The sequence below is a fragment of the Nelumbo lutea genome, chromosome 6, assembly GCF_056320005.1.
Source record: "Nelumbo lutea isolate HS-2025 chromosome 6, American lotus-T2T, whole genome shotgun sequence".
Lineage (NCBI taxonomy): Eukaryota > Viridiplantae > Streptophyta > Magnoliopsida > Proteales > Nelumbonaceae > Nelumbo > Nelumbo lutea.
Genome location: NC_142689.1, coordinates 8,274,631 through 8,299,484, shown reverse-complemented (window position 1 = coordinate 8,299,484; position 24,854 = coordinate 8,274,631). Strand labels below are relative to the sequence as shown.

The window sequence follows — 24,854 nt, the reverse complement described above, 5'->3', positions numbered from 1 at the left end:
CCACATGATCAAATATCAGAAATATCAAAATTCCATTTTGCTTCTTACGGAGTGTGCCTCTACCAACCTCACAGCACATCTCTTTTTTTCTTTTTTCTTTTTTTGAGTAAGACATGTTAGGTTGGTGTAAGGCACACTTTGTGTGGAGCAGAACTGAACTCCAAATGTCAACCTATTTATGCACAGATCGAGGTATGAACTTGTGGCACTCGATAGCCAGATTATTTCATTTAGGTCCTGTTCATTTTTATTTTGGCCATTCAGCCAGGGAAATACTTATCAGTAAGTGTATTTTTTCTCGTATAAGTGAGACAATGACTATTTTACCCTTAAAATACAGAATTAAAAGGCAATATTCCCATTGTGTTGGCACTTTTTTTCCTGACTTTTTTGTGAGTCCCACATGAATCAACGACAAAAAGAATGTGGAAAAATCAGTTAATGGATATCACAATTCCCCCCCCCCCCCTTTCCTTAAAAACAAACAGGGCCTTAATACAGTTGGTATGGGAAAGGCCTCTTGATTGATTTAACCAGTTGGAGCCGTCCGTTCAACAGTAGCATCAGCATATACCATATAGTCAGATAACAGTTCCAAAATTTGGTCCTCAATATAATTTGTTGAAGATATTTGCACTTAAAACTCTGAAAAGAATATAAATATAAATACATACGAAATAATACAAAATGTAAGACTGCATTCTACATATTTGCATTTGTACTCTTCCAAACTGAGCCTGAGGCGACAAGAGTGCAAATACAAGTAAGGACCCTATTGGTATCAAACTTTGCCTGGTAGGGATCAACCAACTGATAGTGTAATTTTATGGTCAAATAGAATTGGAGCTAACTTCATCCTCGGAGGACTCTAGGAATGAAGATACAATCGATTATCTACCACTTTTATTTAGGGCGTTTAGGCTCTCTTTGTCAAATTCGGATTCAGTCCTCACACTGTGACTTGCAACTCTGCATTGGGAACATCTCCCCGTGAATGAAAAAACATACAAATACAGAGATGCTCCCGATACATGGCTGCAGAAGGCTATGAGCACAGTGTGAGGACTGAATCCATACTCCTCTGTCTGCGGTGCAAGTATAAACCAAATACAAATGTTGCACCCTGTTCAAATTTGCATACATTTATTTACATACATCATTTGCATTTCCACCCAATACAAATTTTGCACTCATAAATTTGAAATTATTCAAAGTGCAAACTTCATATCAAAGTTCAAAAATCAGATGTATGAACAATTACAGAGCTACCTATGTTGGACGATGCAGGTACATCACATGCAAAGGTTTTGAGGATGGTAATAAATTAATATAAATGAAGATAACTAACAAAAATCAGATGTATTTTTATGTCTCAACTGTTCTTATCCACCACTTTCTACCATAATGGTAATGCTGTAACACTATTCCCTGATTTTTAGTGTCAATAAATATCCATTGTAATATTTTTAGTGTCCATCCTTCTCTTTTCTAATGATTATTTTTTAATATTTTTTTATAAGGTCTATGTTCTGTTTCTACTGATACAGAATCACCTGGTATAAATATAACTTCCTATTTTGAAGCTCACTGAAAGAATCAGAACCCAGAAGAATGTAAAGTAGAACCCGCATCTAATCATCAGTGACCCAGATTTGCCAGATAGTATGTTAGCCATCGGTTCCAGAGCAACAGAGTTGTTGATCAACTGTTCCACAGCCATCACACCGTCCCTTGTCATGCCATAGGAAAGGAAGAGATCTGCAATACTCTTCCCCAACGAGCAACAGTTTCTACCACCACTTACAGTAATGCCACTTATTTGTATCATCCCAGCAGTAACACGAACAGGATTAGAAGCTTCATTTGCTTTATTCTGCCCAATAGCTGCCTCTTTCAAGGGGAACTCTGCAGCAAATGAAGGGGGAGCAGGAATCGAACCCAGCATGCGGCTGACATGTTTGACAAGGTTATTGTCCCAACCATTGCCATGTTGGACATCTACACCATAAAAGGGCAGAAAACAAATATCCCTTATGAGGCAATACAGGCAGAAGAGTGGCAAAAATAACAAACACTGGCTCATAGCACAAGTCAGAATCACAAATTTGGAACAAAGCCTTTCAAGTATTTCTATATAAAATAAAAGGGGTTTTTATAGTTCAGTCCACCCCTGGGGTGGAGCTAAGATTTCTAGGGGTGGACTGAATCCTGCCCGTGGATTGATGCCAAATTCCCGGGCAGGATGCGGTTTATAGGGGGGGCTACTAGTAGACTAGGAGGGGGCTGCAATTTCAGATTTCTGAGGTGGATTGCAGTCCACTTATCCCAAAATAAAAAGCTCTATCATTTCATTTGACATTTCATGTGATAGTTCAGGGACAAACACCCATGGTTACTTTTTCTAAAACAGTTTTTTTTTTATTTGAAAGATTATGTACCTGGTGAAAACTTTGTTGTGTCTGGTTTTTGCTTTGAAGAGGATGCATCCTCCTCACCATCTTGTAATATAAAGGGCTGAGGTCCTTCAGGAAGCACTTCTCCAATTTCTGTGTTCACCTGTATACCAGATCAACATTCAAGATGTTCAGTTGCCACACTAATTCAAAAGTGACAAGCACAAGGCTTTGAGAGATTACCTCCAGGTTGAGGATTGATTCACTGAAAGTAGGAGTCTTTAGGTCATCCTCAACAGCATCATGATACATCAGATATTCATCGACCATTTCAAATTCTGATGGACCTGCCTCTACATGGTTCTGAAGATCATTAATTTCTAGGAATAACCCATCATTGATTAGTAGACTATCAGAAGAATCAAAGAACTTCAGCTCCTCATTAATATGGTCAATGCCATGGGAATCATCACCCATAGGATTCACAAGATCATTCAGTTCAACAAAATAGTCATCTTTGACTGCTGTTCGCTCCATCTGATACAGTTCTAATAAGTCAGCAAACCATCCGTCATCAGGCAGTTCTGGTAAGTTTTCACTTTTATCCATGCCAATTAGTAACTCCTGATCATCTTTAAGGTCCTGCCATTCTTCTGGACAGTTGAGATTCTCATCATCTTTGAGGAGGTCACCAGGTCCCTCTAAATGGTTGAAACAATTTCCAGAATTAAAGTTCAATGGAGCAGGAGTGTTTTGAGATGGATCAATGCCAAGATCCTGAAAATATATAAAAATTATCAGATTTTAGGGCTACAATTACAAGAACCCAAAAGGGGGTCATCGTTGCTTGATGCAAGGATAAAATCTCAGCCTGACAAACATGAGAACAAGGGTTTGATTCCAAGAATAGGCACTTTGTGTGAAAGAATATCAAGGTTAGGTTAGTATCCAGTCCAACCCTCAATAGACCCAGATGGCCGGGGGAAAATTAGGTATTGGCCCTTAACTATGAGAATCCAGAAGAAAAATAACACTAGTTAATGAATCCTGGAGAAGACAATCTAAGAAATACAACACAGAATGCATAACAGCAATGATCAGAACTATTTAAGTTTGCAGGAACTTAATGTAAAGTTATAAATAATGTTTATCGGTTGATTAATGCTATTGAGCTCTTAAGTTCATAGTCCTGACAAATGAGAGTTCAATAAGAAAAACAGAAAAAGGGAAAGGGTACTTTTATCCTTGTGGCCATTAAATGGCACACATCAACCATTAGTCAGTCATCATAAATAAGAGGAACACCACAAATTGAATTGAGTTTGTGGAGGCACAAACAATTTCATATTACTGATGCAAAAACAAATATATTAGTTGTTATTAATTTTTTCCCACATTATCTCGATAATATTAAAAAATTGCTTGACACAAAAAAAAGGCTCAAAAGGAAGTATATATTTCACCCACCAATATGAAGGAGAAGCACACTAGTCAATGTGGATTGTGGAATAACCAGTCACTGCCTTGTCACAATCAGGTTGTCCTGCAACAAGAATCATGTCCTCCATTCCACTCTAAGGCAGTTATAATAATTAGCTAAGGATCCTTTTTTAGCACCTAATCCCAGTTAGTTTTGGCCACCCCTCTCCTTTTTCTATCAGTAACTCATCCAGCAATTTCATTAGTATGAAATAAATGACAGAACAAACAAAGTAGTACACAAGCACAGGACCAAAAAGAAAAAAAAAAGAAAAAAATGGGATAGATCCAATAGCTACTTTGCCCCATCATATATACCCCACACTCATATATAGTAATCCTTACCCCGTGGGTATTCCCCCAACCCTGCAAACGGATTTGATTGAATCAGATGTACCTAGACCCAAGTTTGATTCATTAATACTCAAATTCAAATCAAATCTTATCGATGGGATTTAGATCAAACTCAGATCAGATTTGGATATTGAATATCATTAATAGATTAAACTAAAACATATCTGGATATTATATGTTATTAATAAAATAATGAGAAAACCTAATTTAATATTGTATGGCATAAATAAAACGATTTGAAAATAACTTTTGACTTAAATCTGACTCTTTAGTGAACATATATTCAACCACTTCACTAATAGATAGTTAGATTCATATTAATTTTATGATGATATAAGCATAAATGTTAATTTGTAAATGAATAGATTAGTACTGATCCGTTGATGATAAAAAAGAGTCAGCCTGGGCAAGCCCCAGCCTAAACATCTAGGCCCAGCTCAACTGGTACATGGGCTGGTCTAGTGCAAAGTTGGCCACAAATAAGGTCCATGGCTCAGTGCAGACTGTTTGAATTCAGATGTCACCTAGCCCTCAAAGCAACATCTAAAGAAAAATAAAGTTTGACATCCATCAGGTAACAGGTAATGGGTGGCCACACTGCTATGGTAGGTGGGTAGGTGGGCTATTGGACTTAGACTTCAGGTTTAGGTAAAGAAGCAAATAAAAACATATTTTTCACATTTATATGATATATAATACATAGGATATGTATATATTACAGGCCAAGTTGGGCGGACTAGGCCTTGAGATTTGATGCCCAGGCACAACCCGTCCTATGTGTAGGTTTAGACTTTAGTGCAAGTCCAGGCTGAACTCAACTAGAAAAAACTCATACCAGGTTAGTCCAAGCCGATTTTAATCACTCCTATTGACAAAACTGCAGCACCAGAATTATGACCAAGAAACCAGGCCACTCTCTAACATTGATGGTTGTATTGAATTATAACTGGACTACAGTGGATGATGATTCACAGGTTGTCAGTCTAGATGCAAGTTAGCACGAGAGCCCATTGACATTATAGCATTGAATTAAAAAAATTAGATCCCTATCATTTAGAAGATAATCAGCTAATTCTATGACTGGATAATATGCGGATAATTTGGTTTGGTAGGAAGGGATGGGGTTTGGTCATTCCTGTATAGGGTATTTCCATTGTATGCATTTATGTTAGTAGTACACTCTTCCTTGTTTGTTGTTTTGCCTCCATTAAAGCTTCTTTTCTTTAATCTTTTCCCATTGTTCAGGGCTTGAAAATTGTAATTTTTTTCTCACATTCAAATAAAGTTTTTTTTTTCATCCAGATAAAAAAAAAAGTTCATCAGAGAAAATATCACCTTTCAAATCCTACCTCCCTCCCTCCTCCCTCTCAGGTGTTCATTAAAACAATATCACAGCCATCATATTGCCCAGAGAGCACCTGAGCAAACACAGAGTAGTACCAAATGTGTGTCCTTGTAACCATCGTTTTACCCATTAAGGCAATAGCAAATATGAATCCTATAAAGATGGAGAATCATATAAAATATGCAAGAAGAATAATGGAAACCACAGCAAGTCACCAAGTATACAAAACTTAATTTATCTCACGAAGGTGAAACAATGCCTTTGTGCAGATACTCAACCCTAGATCCATCTAGTTCACATCCAAACTACAAATTTGTTGGCCAACCTCAAAATTTTCAAGGACCATGTGACACCTTGATTTTTTTTCCTTTTTGTAGGAGGATAAGTTCCTCTTCAAAAAAGAATAATGTATTAACTGGTAAGCCCTAGCAACATTCTCCCTCTGTGAATAGGTTTCTGCAACCCCATCCCATATATCACTTCTTCACCAGTGATATACCCTAATTTCCCACGAGCACCAATGGCCATCTTTGCAGATTATGACCATTCTAAGTAATTTGCACCATCCAACCTAATTGTAGTAATGGTCCCAGTCCCGAAAAGGTCTCCAACACCTCTCACTGGTCTCATTTCACTCCTAGGCTTTTTTTCAACTCCGTGACCCTCCATGCTTCTCAAAAAGTGTAAAGGAAATAACTGAAATATGCAAGAAGATCAAATGAAACACTTCTGGAATCAACAACACCTTTCTAGTGTCCTATAATGTCTTCCCACAAAAGATTCCTTTTTCTGTAGGACGGGAAAAAAGAGAGAAGAGGCAATCGCTCTCTCTAGAAGCCTCCAAATCAGGCAGGACTTGAACCGCCCCTCACAGAAAACTCCAAGGAACCCTAAAAAATTAGGGAACCACTTCCTAGGTCAAAATTGAAGAGTCCAACAGAAACATGACTCTTTCCCTTTCTCCAGTTTTTCCTGAGTTTGATGAGAAACCCTAGACCAGCTATGGGGCACACAGATCCACCAAAAAATCCAAAAACTGGGCTTACTTGAAATCTTCGATTTGCCTCTTAAATCACCATGCAGTCGGCCGACCTAGGGCTGCATGAGAAAACAACTCAAGGAACCTTCGGCCTGATCTGATACCAAGTAGAAATCACTAATTACAGATTTAGTCGAATTTCTTGTGAAGGGAAAGAGGAGGAAGATGGAGATTTCAGCAGAAGAGAAGAAAAGAGGAGAAAAGAGTAGGAAGTCAACCAGGATTCTTAGATTTACCCTAGCTGCCAACTCCTCATTATATTTATACTTAACTTAAAGAATGAGATACTACAAGGATGCCCTTAGTAGGGCGGCTACTAATGTAGCTGAGCAATCACAACTTAAACATAAACTAATGGGCCTAAAGCCCAACAACTTCCTAACTAAATAACTTAAAATAAGAATAAAAACAACTAGGCCCATCTCAACAATTCTTAAAGGTAGATATAACAAAGAGAGCTGAAATTGGCCTTTTAAAGGAGAATTCCCAACCCAAACATGTTCCCAAAATTTAATGAGATTGTTTGAGTGCAAATCATACCTGGTCCAAGGAGAAAACAAAGGCGAAATAGCTTGGATGGCTTTCTAGGGAGATGCCCTTGTAGTCTTTGCTAGAATCCCAGAGTCCCATCCATTGTCAGCAAGCCCATGAATACTACGCACTATCTTGGAACACAATTTTTCTTTTTACAATGAAAATTTCCACAGCCATTTACCCAATAAGGCCAAGTTTCTCTTCCTTATGTTCTCAGTAACAAGGCCTCCATCCTTCTTACTCCTGCACACCACCTCCCACCCAACCCTATGATCTTTTTTATCCTCCCCTGGCTCCCAAAGGAAATTTCTCATTAATTTTTCCAACCTACTAGCCACCCCCACCAGAATCTTAAAAACTAACAAAAAGTAAACAAGCAAGTTAGCTAAGGCAAACCTAATTAGAGTGATTCTCCCTCCAAAAGAAATTTCACAAAACTTTGGTTACACTATGATAACTAAAACAAAATCCTAAAAACTTTGCATGGAATTCTTTCAAGTAAGATTTTAGGAATCCTTCCTCAAATTTCAGGATTTCCTCATATATATTTGTAGACATTAAAATTTTCATGGGCTTCTAAATGGGCCCTACCCCCCCCCCCATAAACTCAAATTTGCTCATGGGCTTTACTATGGGTCCTTCTATATGGACCCTACCCCATACTCTCAAATATGTGCATGCCCTCACTTTGAAGTCAAACTTAAATTCAAATTTGAATTACAAATCTTAGTGGTTTATGGAAATAATCCAACTAGAGTCCATCTCAAGTCCTAATGATAGAAATCTAGTCAATGATCGAAGAAAGAATAATTGATTAAGAATCATTCTCTCTATAAATGGAAAATTGCCAACACTCTTCTTTATTAAAGGTAACTAGAGATAATCAAATTTCTAATCAACCAAGGCACATCTTCCCGTGGACGGAAATTAGTCAATGATTCAAGAGAGAATAATGGATGATAAATTATTCCCTCCAAGAATGGTAGTAATTACAATATTTTACTCTCTAAAAGGGTAAGAAGAACCAATCAAATCCTCAATCAAAGGGAGGAAGAGATTAAACCAAAAAAATCTATAAATAGGGATTCCCATCAAGAGGGAGGGGACTTTTGGTCAAAAACTAAAAGGACTCTTGGAGAAGGAAGAAGCACAAAGCCACAAACAACATATTCTTAAGAGAAAAGCCACAACACTCTTGGAGTTTGCAGAACCCTTCTTTTGATCAAGCTTTCAAAGCCCAATTTAAGAAAGCAATCACCATCATTTTCTGAAGCACAGGACCACGTCGTCCAACCCTTGGCTTCAACTCCAATACAAATCTTCAAGTTGCAAAAAATATTTCATCAAGAGAGATCCAGAGATGCTATCTTTTTTTGTAGGAGAGAATTCAAATACAAAGAGTTTCTATCCCATTTACTTTAAATATAAGAAAATCAATTTATTTGAATGTCTTCAATTTTTTGTGTTTGGATTTATATACAAAATTTGTGTTAACAAATTTGTGTTGGAGACATACCGACTCTAATTACTTGATAAAATGGCATTTCTTGAACCCATGTCACCTATTTTAGTATTTGGACTGAAATAGGTGGCCCTTGAGGGGAAAAGATTTTGCCATAAACTTCTAGCATTTACACATTTGGTGGAGAGGTAGTCCCTGAACCCTATCAACTATCTTGGCATTTGGATTGAAATAGGTCATCTTTGGGGGGGGGGGGAGAGATTTTGCCATAAACTTCTAGCATTTGCACATTTCGTGGAGAGGCAATTCTTGAACCTGTGTCACTTATCTTCACTTCATACTGAAACAAGTGACTTTTGAGGGGGAGAGACTTTCCATTAGCTCCATTATTGGTAAGTGCAGTACCCTTTTCAGTTTTCTCTCTCTTTTCCTTTATTTCTTTAAAGAAATGCCCCCTATTTATGCTTGTTTATTACCAAGTAATAAGAGCCAATATGTCTCCAAGACAAATTTGTCAACACAAATTTCGTGTATAAATCCAAATACAAGAAAAATGAAGACAAATTCAAATAAATTGATTTTCTTATATTTAAAGTAAATGGGATACAAACTCTTTGTATTTGAATTCTCTCCTAAAAAGACATTGCACCTCTTATTCTCTCTTGATGAAATATTTCTTGCAACTTGAATATTTGTATTGGATTTGAAGCCAAGGGTTAGATGACATGCTCCCGTACTTCAAAAAGCGATGGAGATTGCTTCCTTCAATTGGACTTTAGATGCTTGATCAAAAGAAGGGTTCTTCAAACTCCAAGAACGTTGTGGCTTTGCTCTTAAGAATATGGTGTGTATAACTATGTGTGCTTCTTCCTTCTCCAAGATTCTTTTTTACTTCACTTAGTTTCTAACCAAAAGTCCCCTCCCCCTTGATGGGAATACCTATTTATAGATTTTCTTTTTGTTTAATCTCTTCTTCCCCTTGATTGAGACTTTTATTGGTTCTTTTCACCCTTTCCAAAGAGCAAAAAATTGTAGTTACTTCCTTTCTTTAATAAAATAATTTATCATCCATTATTATTCTCTCTTCAATCATTGACTAATTTCCATCTATGAGAAGGTGTGCTTTGGTTGACTAGAAATTTGGTTAGCTCTAGTTACCTTTTATAAATGGTTGGCAATTTGCCATTTATGGAGAAAATGATTCTCAATGAATTATTCTTTCTTCAATCATTGACTAGATTTCCATCATTAGGACTTGAGATGGGCTCTAGTTGGATTATTACCATAAACCACTAAGACTTGTAAATCAAATTTGAATTTGAATTTGAATTTTAAGTTTGACTTTAAAGTAGGTCTCGCATGGATCTTTCCATCATGCTAATGGATTTGCAACAACAAAGCCCAAATGTTAAGGCTCATGCACATATTTGAGAGTATGGGGCAGGGTCCAAATAGGACCCATACTAAGGCCGATAAGCAAATTTGAGTTTATGGGGGTAGGGCCCATTTAGAAAACCATGAAAAATTTAAATGTCTACAATATTCATCCAGAATTTCTGATTTTTGTGTAGAACCTATAAATATCCAAATTTTCAAAATTCAGATTTTGGCTCAGAAATATGCACAAAACTTCTGAACTTTAAAGCCTTGATACTAACAGTAAATCCATACTTCCTACAACAGTAGAACAGATAAAGGAATAAAGAAGTCCAAACTTATTGTGGGCGTTTTTATAATCTATATATCTTTCGGGAGAGATAAGGAAATTTATCTCTCTTTCTTCTGCATTCTGCTATGTACCATTCTATCTTGTTTAATGAATGGATATAATTCTGTTATCAATCAAAAAATGATAAAAAAATAAAGAAAAGGGATATATATATATATATGTGAATGAATGGTAGGATCCACCGTATGGACGCAAAAATGGTTGCGGAATGGGTGGGCGAATTTCAAAAATTTCCTACCTTTCTTCCAACTGGGAATCATATTCCCTAAATTTAGAATACAATATTCAAGGATCCAACTTGAACCATAACCGAACCAGATCTGAACCAAAAGACAAGGGAGGAATTATACCTGATCCAGAGAAGCAGTATCTCCCAAAGTTGGTGTGCACACTCAAAGAAGACACCGAGATCCGCTCTTGCTGAAGATGACATAACAACTGTGGAACGGAACCAACAGAGTGTGTCCTACACACCGAATTCTTCAGAAGAATCCTATGGAAACAATGAGCACCGAACTTGATCAGTTTCTCCTGGAAAACTGATATCAAGAACTGATTTCTTGATTTCTTCTCAAAGATCGAATCTTGTAGTGAATGGCGGCGGCTGGAGGAGAACTCCTGAGATGAAGATAGCAAATGCTGATTCTCTTCTCTCTGGAGTGTATGAGATCCTTATCTTAATTCGCAGAAGAATTTTCTACTTAAACCCCTGGTTCGAATTCTATTAATCATCTTAGGATTTCTCCTCTTTTCTTCTTGATTAAGAAATCTCCTAATCCTATTAGGAGTTATCCCAATCCAAATCAGCATCTGGATAGGGGATGATCTTAATCCTATCTGCAGATTAGGTTAGCTTACTCCTGATCTTATCAGGAGATTACCATATTCAAATATGATTAGAATTTGGTATCATGGAGTGGATTAGGTTAAAGGCCCAATCCTTTTGCTAACCTTAATCTCAAATCCGCCCCATTAGTGGGTGATCACATCAGCCCAGTTCGAAATGGGCTTTTGGCCCATTAAGTAATTAGTGCTCAATTAGTTTCCAATCTACTGGCCAGTTGGGCATCTTTGTATGGCGTGGGACCCAAACATTGATCTACACACCAACCACATGGGTTCGGCCCAGCCTTTATTGCAAGGCCTAGCCGAATTCACTAAGAAGCCCAATGAACCCCTAAGCCCATCACATGGACCCTAAGGGCCCAACACTTACACTAAGTGGTCCCTGGGCCAAGTCATCTTATAAAAGCCCAGGGACTGTGGGCGGGTGCAAGATTAGCCCATCAGGTATTATCCTAAATGGCCTTACACTTAACCTCTCAGCCCATAATGATGAAGCATTGCCCGACAAGAGAGGACCTCTCCCTCGACTGCAAGGAACAATGTTGCACTCTCCACTCACATGGATCCCAGGAATTAAAACCATTTGTAAACAACTTGAAAACGAAAATACCTGTATATCATATATATAAATTTTGCAAAACAAAATTCCAACTATTGAAATCAACTGCAGGCAGTTTGGTTTCCATCAGAGAGAGTGCATTCCCAATCATTACCTTTGTCCAACAAAGGGACTGATCCTGTCACTATAATCACCCACTCGGATTATTTCTCAAACTGTCCCAACATGCTCAGGTTTTGACCCCCGCTAAGGATCTCACTAAATGGCATATCAAAGACAGCCCAATCCAACACCTAGTGAAGTATCATAATCAAGTCTAGGGGTCAGGTCTAACTTTTCAGTTTTGCCCATCTGTCTCTAAGGTCCAGGGCAATACTGGAAATCTGGTCCGGTTCAAAGATTCGAGTAATCCCATACTACATGTGCCTTGGGTCTTACCCTAGTGGCCGAGACAGGCCATCCCAACACTTGGCGGCACACCAATATCAGCCTTGGCAGGATAAATCTCCCCAGACTTATCCAATGGCTGTGAACATTTAAAACTAACACGAGTCTCAATAAGTGTCCAGTTTTAGGGTCTTACACAAAATCATACCAAACAACATGAATCAAGCATGCACTTTATTTATTTACACTAAATGTCAAAAGTACATCAAATCAGATTAAAGCTAAGGGCATACAAAACTGTCTAACAATATGACCTTCCAAGTGTCACAAGATGAGGTTGACTGGGGTTGCAACCTCACACACAATGAGTCTGTGGCCCGAGTAACCAAACTGTAGAGAAAGAGCAAGAGAAGTTGAAGTGAAATTGTGAAACTGTTAAACATAGAAACTCTGCTAGATATGGAAGTGCTCTAGATCATGCATGTATACAAGTGTTAAGACTGTTTGATACAAAATATGTCTAAGATTTGGACTGCCTCTACAGTGTGCATATTTGTTTTGATAATTTTACTACACAAGGAGTGTAAATCTAAATTGACTTCTGTAGAAATCTCTAATATTTTACAAATATATAAAATATAATTGACTAAGCCTACTAAAATGTCATTTACTTGGAAGAAAATCTAACTATTGGAAATAAGAAATTGCTTTGGAAGATTGGTGCTAGCAGGGAACTTAAGGCAATTGGAAACTTCAAGTTTTAAAACTGTTTAAGAGCCTAGGTGCTTTAATGGTGGACTTCTACAAATGGAAAGAAGACAATGTAGAGGAGAGGACAAAATATGAGAAACAAGAAGAGATAAGATGTATATTGGGTAGAGTATCACTACTCAAAACCACCTTGGAAATAGAATCTAACCAAACCCAAAATGGAAAATAGAGCCTCACCATCAAGGAGAAGAGTCTTGCTTCTCAACTACAAGAAATGCTCAAACTTCAAAATTCACTCATTTATGAAGAGGAGAAATGAGGGTACAATGAATTCATTTTACAATCCAAGAAAAAATTACAAAAATAGCCTAATCTCATAATCTTCATCGGAGTATTTCCCTTCTATGTGTCTTCTGTTCTAGGCCTGCTGGAGTAGGCTTGGCATGGGCTTGCATAATGGCCACAGGCCAGTTATCCAAACAGACTTGTCGGCAAAAAGAATTGGGTTGTGAATCATGGGCCAAGAATATTGGACTTGTAAAGAAAGACAACCTACCTTAGAAGGGTTAAGTAGCTGACTGTTACATGTAATCAAATAAAAGGAATCTTGGGGGGTTTAGTAGCTGGGATCCTAAACCAAACTGTTGGGTGTCTGGCACAATATGCTTTTGTACATGTCACCTATTCTTTTTATAAACTAATAAAGTATTACAATGTTAATGATCCTAAAAAGAAAATACCGTTACTAGAGCTATGTGGCATTGGCCTAAGACCATCTTGGCAAGGCCCACTGTACTGCATCATTACTAGATTTAAAGGGATATGCATGTACCTTTGTGCCTAAGAGAGAGATTACCAAGAAATGATTAGCATTAAAAGTAATCCTGTTATGGTAACTGTAGAGAACACTGATGTGGGCCCCACGGCTGTGGTCCCCACTGTGTTCGTATGACAGCACATGTAACCTTTGATTAGTTTGTCAATGTTAGTTGGTAGTTATCTTAGACAGCTTGTTATCTCAGTTATTTATTTGTTTTATTTGTCATGTAAGCATTAAGGGCAATTCTGTCCTTTCCTACATTTAGTGAATATAAACTATAAAATTGAGAGAGTGGCGGCTGCAGATTCATTCGATCTGTCCCTCATTTCAAAACCCTTGTGTACTTCTGCTTCTTCTCCTTTCTTCTCCCTCTTTCTTCTACTTTTCTCAATCCGAAATATGTTGGAATTCAAAACTGACTGTAGTCTTGATTGACTACTTGGTATCAGAGCCTATCTAGGGTTTCTCATGTGAGTCTAGTCCAGCTGACCACATGAGAATTGTCTAGGGCTGGAAGCTCACAAAGGACTGTTTGTTGGCTGATTCTTGGATGTTACGAGAAAAGTTTAGCAGTTGTTCGAAGACTTGTCGAGGCTTGCAGAGTGTTTTGGTAATCAGGAAGAATCAAAGAAGGTTAGGGTTCAGGCCACGATTGAAGGTAGCAATCAGAGTTCTCTGGGTAAGTCTTTATTTTTCCCTTGAGATTGCTGTCAGTCAAGATAGGTTGGACCTATCTAGGAGGAGCGGCCGAACTCTCCTATTTTCTCTCAGAGGTGATTAGTTTTTTTTAGGGTTTGTCATTAACCCTACGGTTAGACTTGACTGTGAATTCTTTTGGAAAGTGCGGCTGAGCACTGTTTATGTTCTCACAAAGATCTTCCTAACCCTACGATTAAAACCCTAATTCTGCTTCAGCACTACAGATTGCTTTCTAAGTGGGTTTCAGACCTGTTTTTGGTTTCCGAGCCTGTTTTGGGGGTGAGAACTGTTATCGGACTGCATATATTCTGGTTGCCGATTGGTTTCAGATCAGATCTGAACTGATTTCATACAGATTTCTGATTTTGATCGATTGTTTAAGTGTTGTTTTCTATTGTGGTAACCCTGATAGTTCTTAACTACTGATTCTTGACCAAGAATGGAGTTCAAAAATCAGGGAGAAGGTGTTTTTGGGAACAGCAGTTCTAGTAGTATGTCTGAGACTTTGTGAGATTTGACGGATCCAATTACTTGGAATGGGCCCAATGGCTATTGGGGGAAGGGGAAAACTTAGCTACCTATTGGGAGATGTGAAAGAACCTTCCAAGGAGGACCCAATGTATACCAAGTGGGTTCAGGAGAACTACTTGGTTATGACATGGCTGTGCAACTCTATGCAGCCACATATCAGTCGAAATTACTTGTGGGCAAAGACAGCCAAGGAGATATGGGGATGTCATGAAAGAGACCTACTCCCAACCCCTTAATGTTGTTAGAGCCTGTGAACTGAAGTGTGAGGGGAATAATCTTAAACAAGGAGAGAAACTAGTCTCTGTTTATTTCTCTACCTTGAAATCCCTGTGGCATGAAATTGACCATCTGGAGACTCTTGAGTGGGAAAGTCCAAAAGATGCACAGACCCATAGAAAACAAGTCGAGACTAATAGGGTGTTTGAATTTCTGGCTGGCCTGAATTCAGACTATGACATTGTGAGACAGCCTCCAAATGCATTTTTCTCGATTATGCACAAACTCAAAAAGGTTATTGCTGCTATGATCCTGTTTCAGGGAGGAGATTTGTCTCAATGGATGTCACCTTCTTTGAGGAGGCACCCTATTATCCTAGGGTTTCTCCTCAGGGGGAGAGTAGAGAGAATTTGGGTCTTCTTCCTCAGGGGGAGCGCAGTGAGAGTGGGGTTAACTCATCTGAGGTTGTTCCTTTACCCATTCCATTGAGTGATGAAGGCTGTAATGGTGAGGGTTGTCAGAGGGATCAGGAGTTGAAACTCTATCACAAGCGATGCAGGCAAGTTGATCCCGATCATCGGCAGTCCAGGCCAGCTCCAGTTCCTTCTGAGGATCCAAATCCAGGTACTACAGTCCCAAGGCCCACTGAGATAACTTCCACTGTTGCTACTTCCCCTCCTTCATATGACCTTGACCTCCCTATTGCGGTTCGTAAAGGGAAACGGTGTTGCACCACATCCACAGCTCACTACATTTCCCAGTTTCTATCCTATGATCGGCAATGGAAGTGAGATAGACTACTTGGAGACTTTTGCTTGGGAGCTAGTTGAGATGGATGCCCTTTTGAAAAATAATACTTGGGAGCTAGTTGACCTACCCAGAGGAAAGAAACCGGTTGGATGTAGATGGGTATTTACTGTGAAACATAATGTTGATGGCTCCATTGAAAGGTACAAAGCCCGGTTGGTTGCAAAAGGGTTTACTCAGACTTATGGTATAGACTACTTGGAGACTTTTGCTCCAGTAGCAAAGATTACCACTATTCGAGTTCTATTAGCCCTTGCAGCAAGTTACTCTTGGCCCTTGTTCCAAATGGACGTTAAAAATGCCTTTCTGAATGGAGACTTACAGGAAGAGGTCTACATGCAGTTGCCCCTGGATTCTATGATACAGATACAAGTAAGAAGGTTTGCCGACTGAATAAGGCATTGTATGGATTAAAGCAATCCCCTAGAGCTTGGTTTGATAGATTCAGACTAGTCTTTGGACAATTCAGCTATGTACAGGCCCAGTTAGATCATACACTGTTCATTAAAAGAGTGAACTCTTCTTTGACCTTGCTTGATGTATATGTGGATGATATCGTAGTGACAGGGAATAATAATAGTGAGATTGAGTCCCTCAAGCAGCTCTTTCATCAAGAGTTTGATGTGAAAGATCTTGGTGCACTGTGATATTTTTTGGGTATTAAGATTGCTAGATCTAAACAGGGGATCTTTATTTCTCAAATGAAGTATGTTCTAGATCTGTTGGAGGAAACTGAAAAGTTAGGTGTCAAGCCTGCCGATACACCCGTTGAACAAAATCACAAGATCGGTGCAGAGGGTGGAGAGCCTCTTGAAGAAAGAGTTATGTTCCAACGGTTGGTTGGAAAGCTCCTATATCTCTGCCTCACACAGCTAGACATCAGTTATGCAGTCAGTGTTGTCAACCAATACATGCATTCCCCTAGAACTACACATCTTCTTGCAGCTGAGAGAATATTAGCATACTTGAAGAAATGCCCAGGTAGAGGTATACTGTTCAAGAACAATAATCACATGAAGGTGGAGGTCTATACAGATGTTGATTGGGCTGGGAGTGCTGATGACAGAAGGTCTACCTCTGGATATTGTGCCCTTCTAGGAGGTAACCTTGTCTCTTGGAGGAGTAAGAAACAAAGTATTGTTTCCCGCTCTAGTGCCGAAGCTGAATACAGGCCAATGGCTAACGGAGTGGCTGAAATCCTATGGCTGAAGTCACTACTTGAAGAGTTGGGTATTGATTATGAGAAGCCCTTGATGTTGTATTGTGATAATCAGGCGGCTATTAATATAACTTACAATCTGATGTAGCATGACAAAACTAAACATATCAAAGTTGATCGACACTTTGTCAGAGAAAGGGTTTCATCACAAGAAGTGTGTCTCCTGTATATTACCTCCAACATGCAGCTTGCAGATCTTCTCACCAAGGTCGTTCCAAGGAAGAAGTTAGAAGCAGACCTATTCAAGTTGGGGATGACAAATATCTATTCCCAACTTAAGGGGGAGTGTAGAGAACACTGATGTGGGCCCCACAGATGTGGTCCCCACTGTGTTCGTATGACAACACATGTAACCTTTGATTAGTTTGTCAGTGTTAGTTGGTAGTTATCTTAGACAGCTTGTTATCTCAGTTATTTATTTGTTTTATTTGCCATGTAAGCATTAAGGGCAATTTTGTCCTTTCTTACATTTAGTGAATATAAACTATAAATATTGAGAGAGTGGCGGCGGCAGATTCATTCGATCTGTCCCTCCTTTCAAAACCCTTGTGTACTTCTGCTTCTTCTCCTTTCTTCTCCCTCTTTCTTCTACTTTTCTCAATCCAAAATCTGTTGGAATTCAAGACTGGCTGTAGTCTTGATCGACTACTGTAACAAAAAGGTATGGTACCTAACGAATTCATAACCAATCAAAGGGTATGAATTCATGAGAGATTTTGATTAGTGAAAGTGTTTTAGGTACAGTATCTTTTCAGTACCACAGAAATTGCCTAAGAAAGACTAACAAAGAAATCAATGGGCAAGATGCCTAAAAAAGTAAAAAGTAGCAGAATGAGGACCATTTCCCCCAGTGACTTGACATCAAATGATGATTTTTCCAGTTGTTTCCTTGACAAGCATAATATCATACAACTTTTCATGCATTACATGGCAATTAGTGCTATATAGATCAATCAAGATCACTAGCCAGAAAAGTTATTCAGATGAGTCCAATCAATATGCAAACAATTGAGTTGTATTGAGATCCCGCAAAATTAAATTCCGCCTGTCATCCTATCTGTACAAAGTTCAACACCTCTTATCTAAGTTGGCCAGATTTTCACCTTCAAGTTGAATCCATTTTGAGTTATACATTTCTCTATAGATTTATTCACTTCATCTAAATTATTACTAAAGGAAACCTTTAACAGTAAAACCAATAACTGAGTCTAGTGGCTGTTGCAATAATGCAAAACAACATAATATTGAACTATATTCTACTATAACCATCACCAATGGCGGGCAAAATAATTTCATTCGAGTGACATAATTCAGAAAGTTTCATGTGAACAAAACAAACTAATTAGTGAAGGCATATACCTGTTCTAAGTCATGAACACTGAAGTATATGTCATCCCCACCATTAAGCAATGCATTGTCACCATCCTCACCCTGAGGAATCAGCACATTTTCGTTTTCATCCCACTCCTCCTCAATAAAAGGCGCTCCATACTGCTCACCATTCTTGGGCCCTGAACCACTCTTCTGAAAAATTCTACACAGCACATACGCATCCTACCCAGCAAAAACAATTAATAAATTTCCACAATAAATCAAAAAAAGAAGAGAAAAAGGAATAAAAGTGCACATACAAGCATCCGATTGTCTGCAGTTTTTTGTTTTCTTCAGGACAATAATTCTCTATAGTTTGTAACAGACAAAAAGTTCACCAATAAACTAACCTGTAGAACACCCGCTAGCTCCAATTCTTCGTCGACGAGCCTGTATTCATGCATGACCCAATTGGTCCGCTCGCCACGTGGAGGCCGTCCAATATGGAATACAAGGGTCTTCTTCATCCCGACCGTCTTGTTGTTATGTCGGACCGGACGGTCTTTACCGGTGGTCTTCCAATACCCCTGGTCCGTAGCGCGATTCGCCCTTGACCCGTTACCGTATTTCTTATCTAGGGCACCGAAGAAGTACCACTGCAGGTCTCTGGTTTTCAGCTTTGACATACCTAAAAATTCGAAGAATTCATCAGAAATACATACAAAGAAAAAAAAAGGTAATGGAGTCATTAGAAATGAAACTAAAGATGATTTTGTAAAAAGAAATAGCTAACCCGGAAGATCCCATGGCTCTGTTTTGTAAAGATCGACTTCAGAGATGGCTTCGAAGCGAAATGGCTTTCCCAATATCTTGCGCTTCAGGTAGTAGCTTACAAGTTCTTCGTCGGTCGGGTGGAATCGGAAACCAGGAGCAAGTGCTGCTTCACCCCCCATAGCATGCGGTCTCTTGGAGATACAGACAGATGGCTTTACAGAGAATTGGAAATTGGGGAATTGAGGATTCGATGAAGAATAACAAATAGAAAAGGAAAAAAAAAAAAAAAAAAAAAAAAAAAGAGGATTCAATCAATGTCTGATAATTTAAACAAGGTCCTTATCATCTCTACAACGTTGAAACTCAACATGTTCGGACTTCGGAGCATTCGAAGAAGGTATGAGAGAGACAGAGAAAGAGATCAGAAAAGCAAAGGAGTTGCTGTTTGCTGACTATATTATTTAAGTGCTCTATGGCAGGTAGAACCGTAGAAGAATGACGATTGCATCCTCCATCATCCATGATTGGTGCCATTATGGATTCAACGAGGGCTTATACAACCGTTGGATGGGCATGAGAAAGAATGTACGATGGTTGATGAGTTGAGGCCTCGAAGGTCAAAAAAGTATGCGACGGGAGATTCCAACCTCACATTGTGAACACCTCTCTATTCATTTAAGAGATATTCCCGATGTGCGGCTAAATTCCGTGTACGTAGTTTTTCTAAGGGTAAAATATAAAAACCTTTTCTGAAGCTTATGACAATTATAAAAACTTCCCTTATAGTTTTATTTCAACAAATAACTCCCTTAAACTTTTGAGAAACTTGATAAAAATCTCCCTTTCATCACTTCCCCATAGTGAAAAACGTTAGATTGAGGTAGTAGTTTCTTCTAAATACCCATTTTACACTTTTATAAATTATTTTATATACAAAATTACTGAAATAACCCTATATTTTACTTGACAAAAATATCCTTTTAATGATCATCTTCTAATGTTTTTGTTGAATTAAAACATGGTTATTCAATAATTTTGTATGTAAAATAATTTATAAAAGGGTAGGGGAGGTTTTTATGATTGTCATGAACTTTAGGTGAGGTTTTTGTATTTTACTCTTTTTTAAAGAGTGTGCGCAAAGTTTTTTGCTTGTAGGAAGATCAAAGTATCAATAACTAGATCCCTGTTCAGAGGCTGGACTTTGGGTTGGACTCTACATTGTGTGTTGTGCTCGAACTGCACATCGGGCCCATTCAAATTTTGGCAAAAGCGAAGCCCAAGCTCAACCCATAAATAGTGTACTAGATTTTGCTTGTGGCTTGTGTGGAGGAGATGAAAGTATCGATAGGTTGATATAATAATTATGTATTGGTTTTGTGATGCAATCTCTACTCTACCTTATTCGGCTTTTTGTTGAATTATGGATTTTGATATTTTACAATCCATACAATATAAGTAGGGTATAGTATTAGGATAAATCCAATCCTCTCTGAGGAATGAGTATGAATTTTATGTATTAAGTATTGAATTTTATGCGAAGGATAATTGATAGTTTATGTGTTTTTTACATGTCTATCAAATAATTGGGAATCTTGTGATTTGCTTATGTTATTTTACTTATTTATTGCTTATATACAACAATAAATAATAGGGAATTAGATGTGGGTTTTAAGTTCAAAACCCACCCTACCTTTGAATGCAAGGAAGGTAGGGGTTAGGGAGGGTTTTGCATCTTCATTTATGGGGAGAGTTTGGATTCTTAAAATCCAACAACCTGCTACAAGTTTTGGGGTGGGTATAGGTTAAGAGGTTTAGGGAAGTAAGTAGAGTGTAGAATTTACCAAACCCACCCTGAACTTGCCTCATTGTCATCCCTAACTGGATCATGACCCGACTCAAATTTGAATCCAATTCTATTTTGTCGGATTTTGATAATTCTTTACAAAATTTCAAATTATATATTATGGATTAGTTGACAAGGCCTTGTGCAATGCTCAAATGTGTGAAGCAAGCTTACAAAACAAAACAGCATGCAATAAAAAGACAATAATAATGGTACACGAATTAGTAAAAATGCACTATGTATTGCACTAATGTGTTAAGTACATATACATAGTTTATGCATCAGAGGCCCTTGTGCTTAACTTTTACATTTTAGTTCCCTTATGACTTCCCCTAAAAGGGATATTAAGATTTTGTCTAATAGAATAATACATTAAAATGTTGAAAAAACATAATGATAATTACAATAACACCATTGACACTTATAATGTCCCACTAAAGACATACAAGATGACACTCGAATGGCATGTTGATGGCACAATTGAAAAAAATGGTTAGAAAAAAAATGCTTGTTTTTTTGTTTTTCTCACTATATACTATTTTATTTCATTTTTTCGTGTGTGTGTGTGTGCTAACAATTTGTTGAATTTTACATACATATGAGAATTCAAATTGGATTGAATCAAATTTAGATATCTGACATTTTTAATGGATTCAAATTCAAATTGACTTTATTAGATTGATCCATTAGATCAATAGACCAGATCAGATATAGGATTTACATTATTGGATCGGATTTCATCCAATCCATTTGCATGTCTAACTATTTAGAATGAATGGGATTGCATGTGTGCATAGAGTTTTTGCCTTTAAGATATCTAGGCTCATTTTAAAATTTGATCTTCATTGATGAGTATCAATTTTAGAATAGGCAATACATGGAATAATAAGAATTAAAGAGTATGGATAATTTGAACATTGATGATATATAGTGGTTTTTAGAGTCGCCAATGCAATATATCTATATCTATATCTATATATATGTAGATAAATAGAGAGATAGAAAGATAGAGATAGAGGGGGGTTAATTTTTGCGTGTGTTTTGTTTCTTGGACGTTTTGTGATATGTAGTTATCAAAACACTGCCATCATTTTTATCATCATATTTATCTATACACATTGATATCCACAAAAGTGGGTTTTGATTTATATCCATAAAAGTGGATTTTTATCAAAACATTGTCAATAAATGACTTATCAAGTACTTTTATTGGTTTTGAAGACAAATCAAGTACAAAAAAGCTAAATCAAACACACACATAATCATCATCATCATCATTATTATTACATTATTATTATTGTTGTTGTTGTTATTATTATTATTTACAAATTATTAGAACAAAAAAGTTAAAAAATCTGAAGAAACGCTCAATCCCAATGCATTTAGCCTATGTTTTTTAAGAGTATGTTTGGTTCACAGTTGTGGTCGAAATTAGAATCAAAATAGAAATCACTTAAAATCAGAAATTAGAAAAAGATATACATATATTCCTCCCATATGCTTGGTTCAAACAGAAATTGGAATCAAAACTATAATTAGTTGGAATGGAACTTTGACCCCAAGGGAGGGGAGGAAATGGCCATTCCCTTAAATAGGAGAATGCCATTCCACTAAAAGTGGGAATCAGATTTCAATTCCGCCCAAACAAACGGTTGGAACCAGAATGAACTTATGAACCAAACCCCTATTCGCATGAATCAAATGGTCCCTAGGAATTTTCCAATAACTTTCATTGCCTCTTACATTCTGTCGAACCAAACACATCCTTATTCAGAATTAATGACTCAAACATTAGGCACAAATAAATGCAATAGAAATAAATTAAATTTTAGGGATTGACACCAATGTTTTAAGACATGGATTGGACTAAAAAACGGAATTGCCACCAGGTCCTACTTTTATTGGTTAACCAGGCAGTTTGCCCGTTCAACCCATTAAAAACCACCAAAGCCATACTACCCATAAAATGTTCTCACATCCACTTGTCATATATTGGGAACATCTCCCACAAATGATAAGGGAGATATTCCCAATGCACAGCTATAATTACTCGTGGATAAAAATGTAAGAACAACTCGTGAGTAGCAATTCGAACCCCTATCTGATTGTAAAATCCAGATTGAGTGAGTCTGGCACCTTGGTAGCTGTGTCCGGTTCATTGTTCATTTCGAGTTTCATCAAATTCAGAAACAGGAAACCGCATTTTAAAATCTCTCATTAGAGATGAGGAAAGAGTTTTCAATGATGCAAGCTTGACATTTGAAGTGACACAAAGCATTGGTTATATATTTTTTCAAAAGTGAAACCTTGCAAGTCTTCTGGCTATGAATGGTTGAAATGCACAATTATGATCGGGAAACATCCCAAGACGGCTTCCCGTGTTTTCAGAACCAGTTTACCACCAACCTGAGACATCTTAATTTAGGGTATATTTGGTTTTACATTTATCAGATAAATGTTTTATACGAATCTTTCCTTGAAAATTGAGATAAAACGTTTCTCTTCAGAAGATCGGGACAAATGGCAGTTCAGCATCATTATGGGTTACTAGGCACCACTCGGCGTTATATCTTATATGTGCTGAATGGTAAATAAATCATGATTTTCAAAATCGAATCAGATGGGACCAGAAAACTGGAAATCAGTTAGGTGATCGATTTTGTTTTATCTCAGAATTGTTATTTCCCCCAAAACCGTTGGTTTGATCAGTAAACCACTGACTCAAGTGGTTGAACCGTTTGAATCATTCAGTGGTTTGGCTGGTTTTTATTTTATTTTTTATTTTTTTGCCATAATGGATCATCCATTCGGTTCGAACGGTCAGACCATTCACCCCCGGAACCGAACCCCTGATCAGTTCATTGTCTGAATCGATTTAAAAAACCTTAAAATAAATGCTTGGGCATTGGAAAAACATCCCTCTAATGAAGGCTTTTTCATCAGCAAACAAAATTAAATAAATAAATTAAGCTCCATTGGAATAAAACACCTACTTGACACTAAGTTGAAGCCATTTCTCTTATAAACAGTAATAGAACCAAACGCTATTTTAGAGATAGATTTAACTCAATAGTAAAATTGTTGTTTCTAGATAGAATGATGAAACAAGAGGATATGTAGATTTGCTAATTAGCATTCAAAGCCAGAAGATAGTGTTTGGTTGGATGACATGTTTCTAAAATTAGAGGCAAAATTTACTGAATATATAACTTGAAAAAGCCAAATTCCATAAAAGAGTAATTAATAGCTTATTATGCGAATCCAAATTGTGTATTTCTTCCCCTTCCTACATGGGTCTGGCTTCTGAGTCCTCATCAATAATTTTTGGTTGGATGTAAAATTCTTCACAGCCTTGAGCCTTAGAAATTGTAGCTTAGGTTGCGTTTGGAAATGATGCAAATACGTGTGAATGCAAATTTGTAGTGTAAAAGTTGGATTAGTTTTGCATTGACAAATTTACCTTCTTACCAAACAGACTTTTGGCTATAATGGATGCAAAAATGAATTCCAATAAAGCATATGCTTTTTTTTTTATCAAAAACCCACTTGAATGCAAATTTACTTCTTTTTTATTGATGCACTTTTACGTCTTATTATCAATGTAAATATGCATTGGTCTGTTATTTGTCAATGCATAAGTGTAATGTTGCCAAACACAGGCAAAAGTGAACCAGAGTGCAAATTTACCTTGAACCGAGATTTACACTCCATTTGGATCGTTTCCAAATGCAGCCTTAGGCTCAGTTTGAAAGGAGTACAAATGCAAATATGTACAATGCAAATACATACAAAAATA

General features: G+C 37.5%; 1 protein-coding gene across 1 annotated transcript; it reads right to left on the bottom strand.

Annotated features, from left to right (window-relative positions):
* Positions 1–1,305: 1,305 nt before the first annotated feature.
* Positions 1,306–19,725, bottom strand: LOC148847164 (NAC domain-containing protein 53-like). Its single transcript, XM_088949820.1, has 6 exons — positions 19,235–19,725; positions 18,852–19,129; positions 18,490–18,684; positions 2,637–3,170; positions 2,439–2,556; positions 1,306–1,998 (listed from the first exon to the last, which is right to left on the bottom strand). Exons 1-6 carry the CDS (start codon positions 19,392–19,394, stop codon positions 1,550–1,552), a joined length of 1,734 nt encoding a protein of 577 aa, XP_088805946.1. The 5' UTR covers positions 19,395–19,725; the 3' UTR covers positions 1,306–1,549.
* Positions 19,726–24,854: the final 5,129 nt, after the last annotated feature.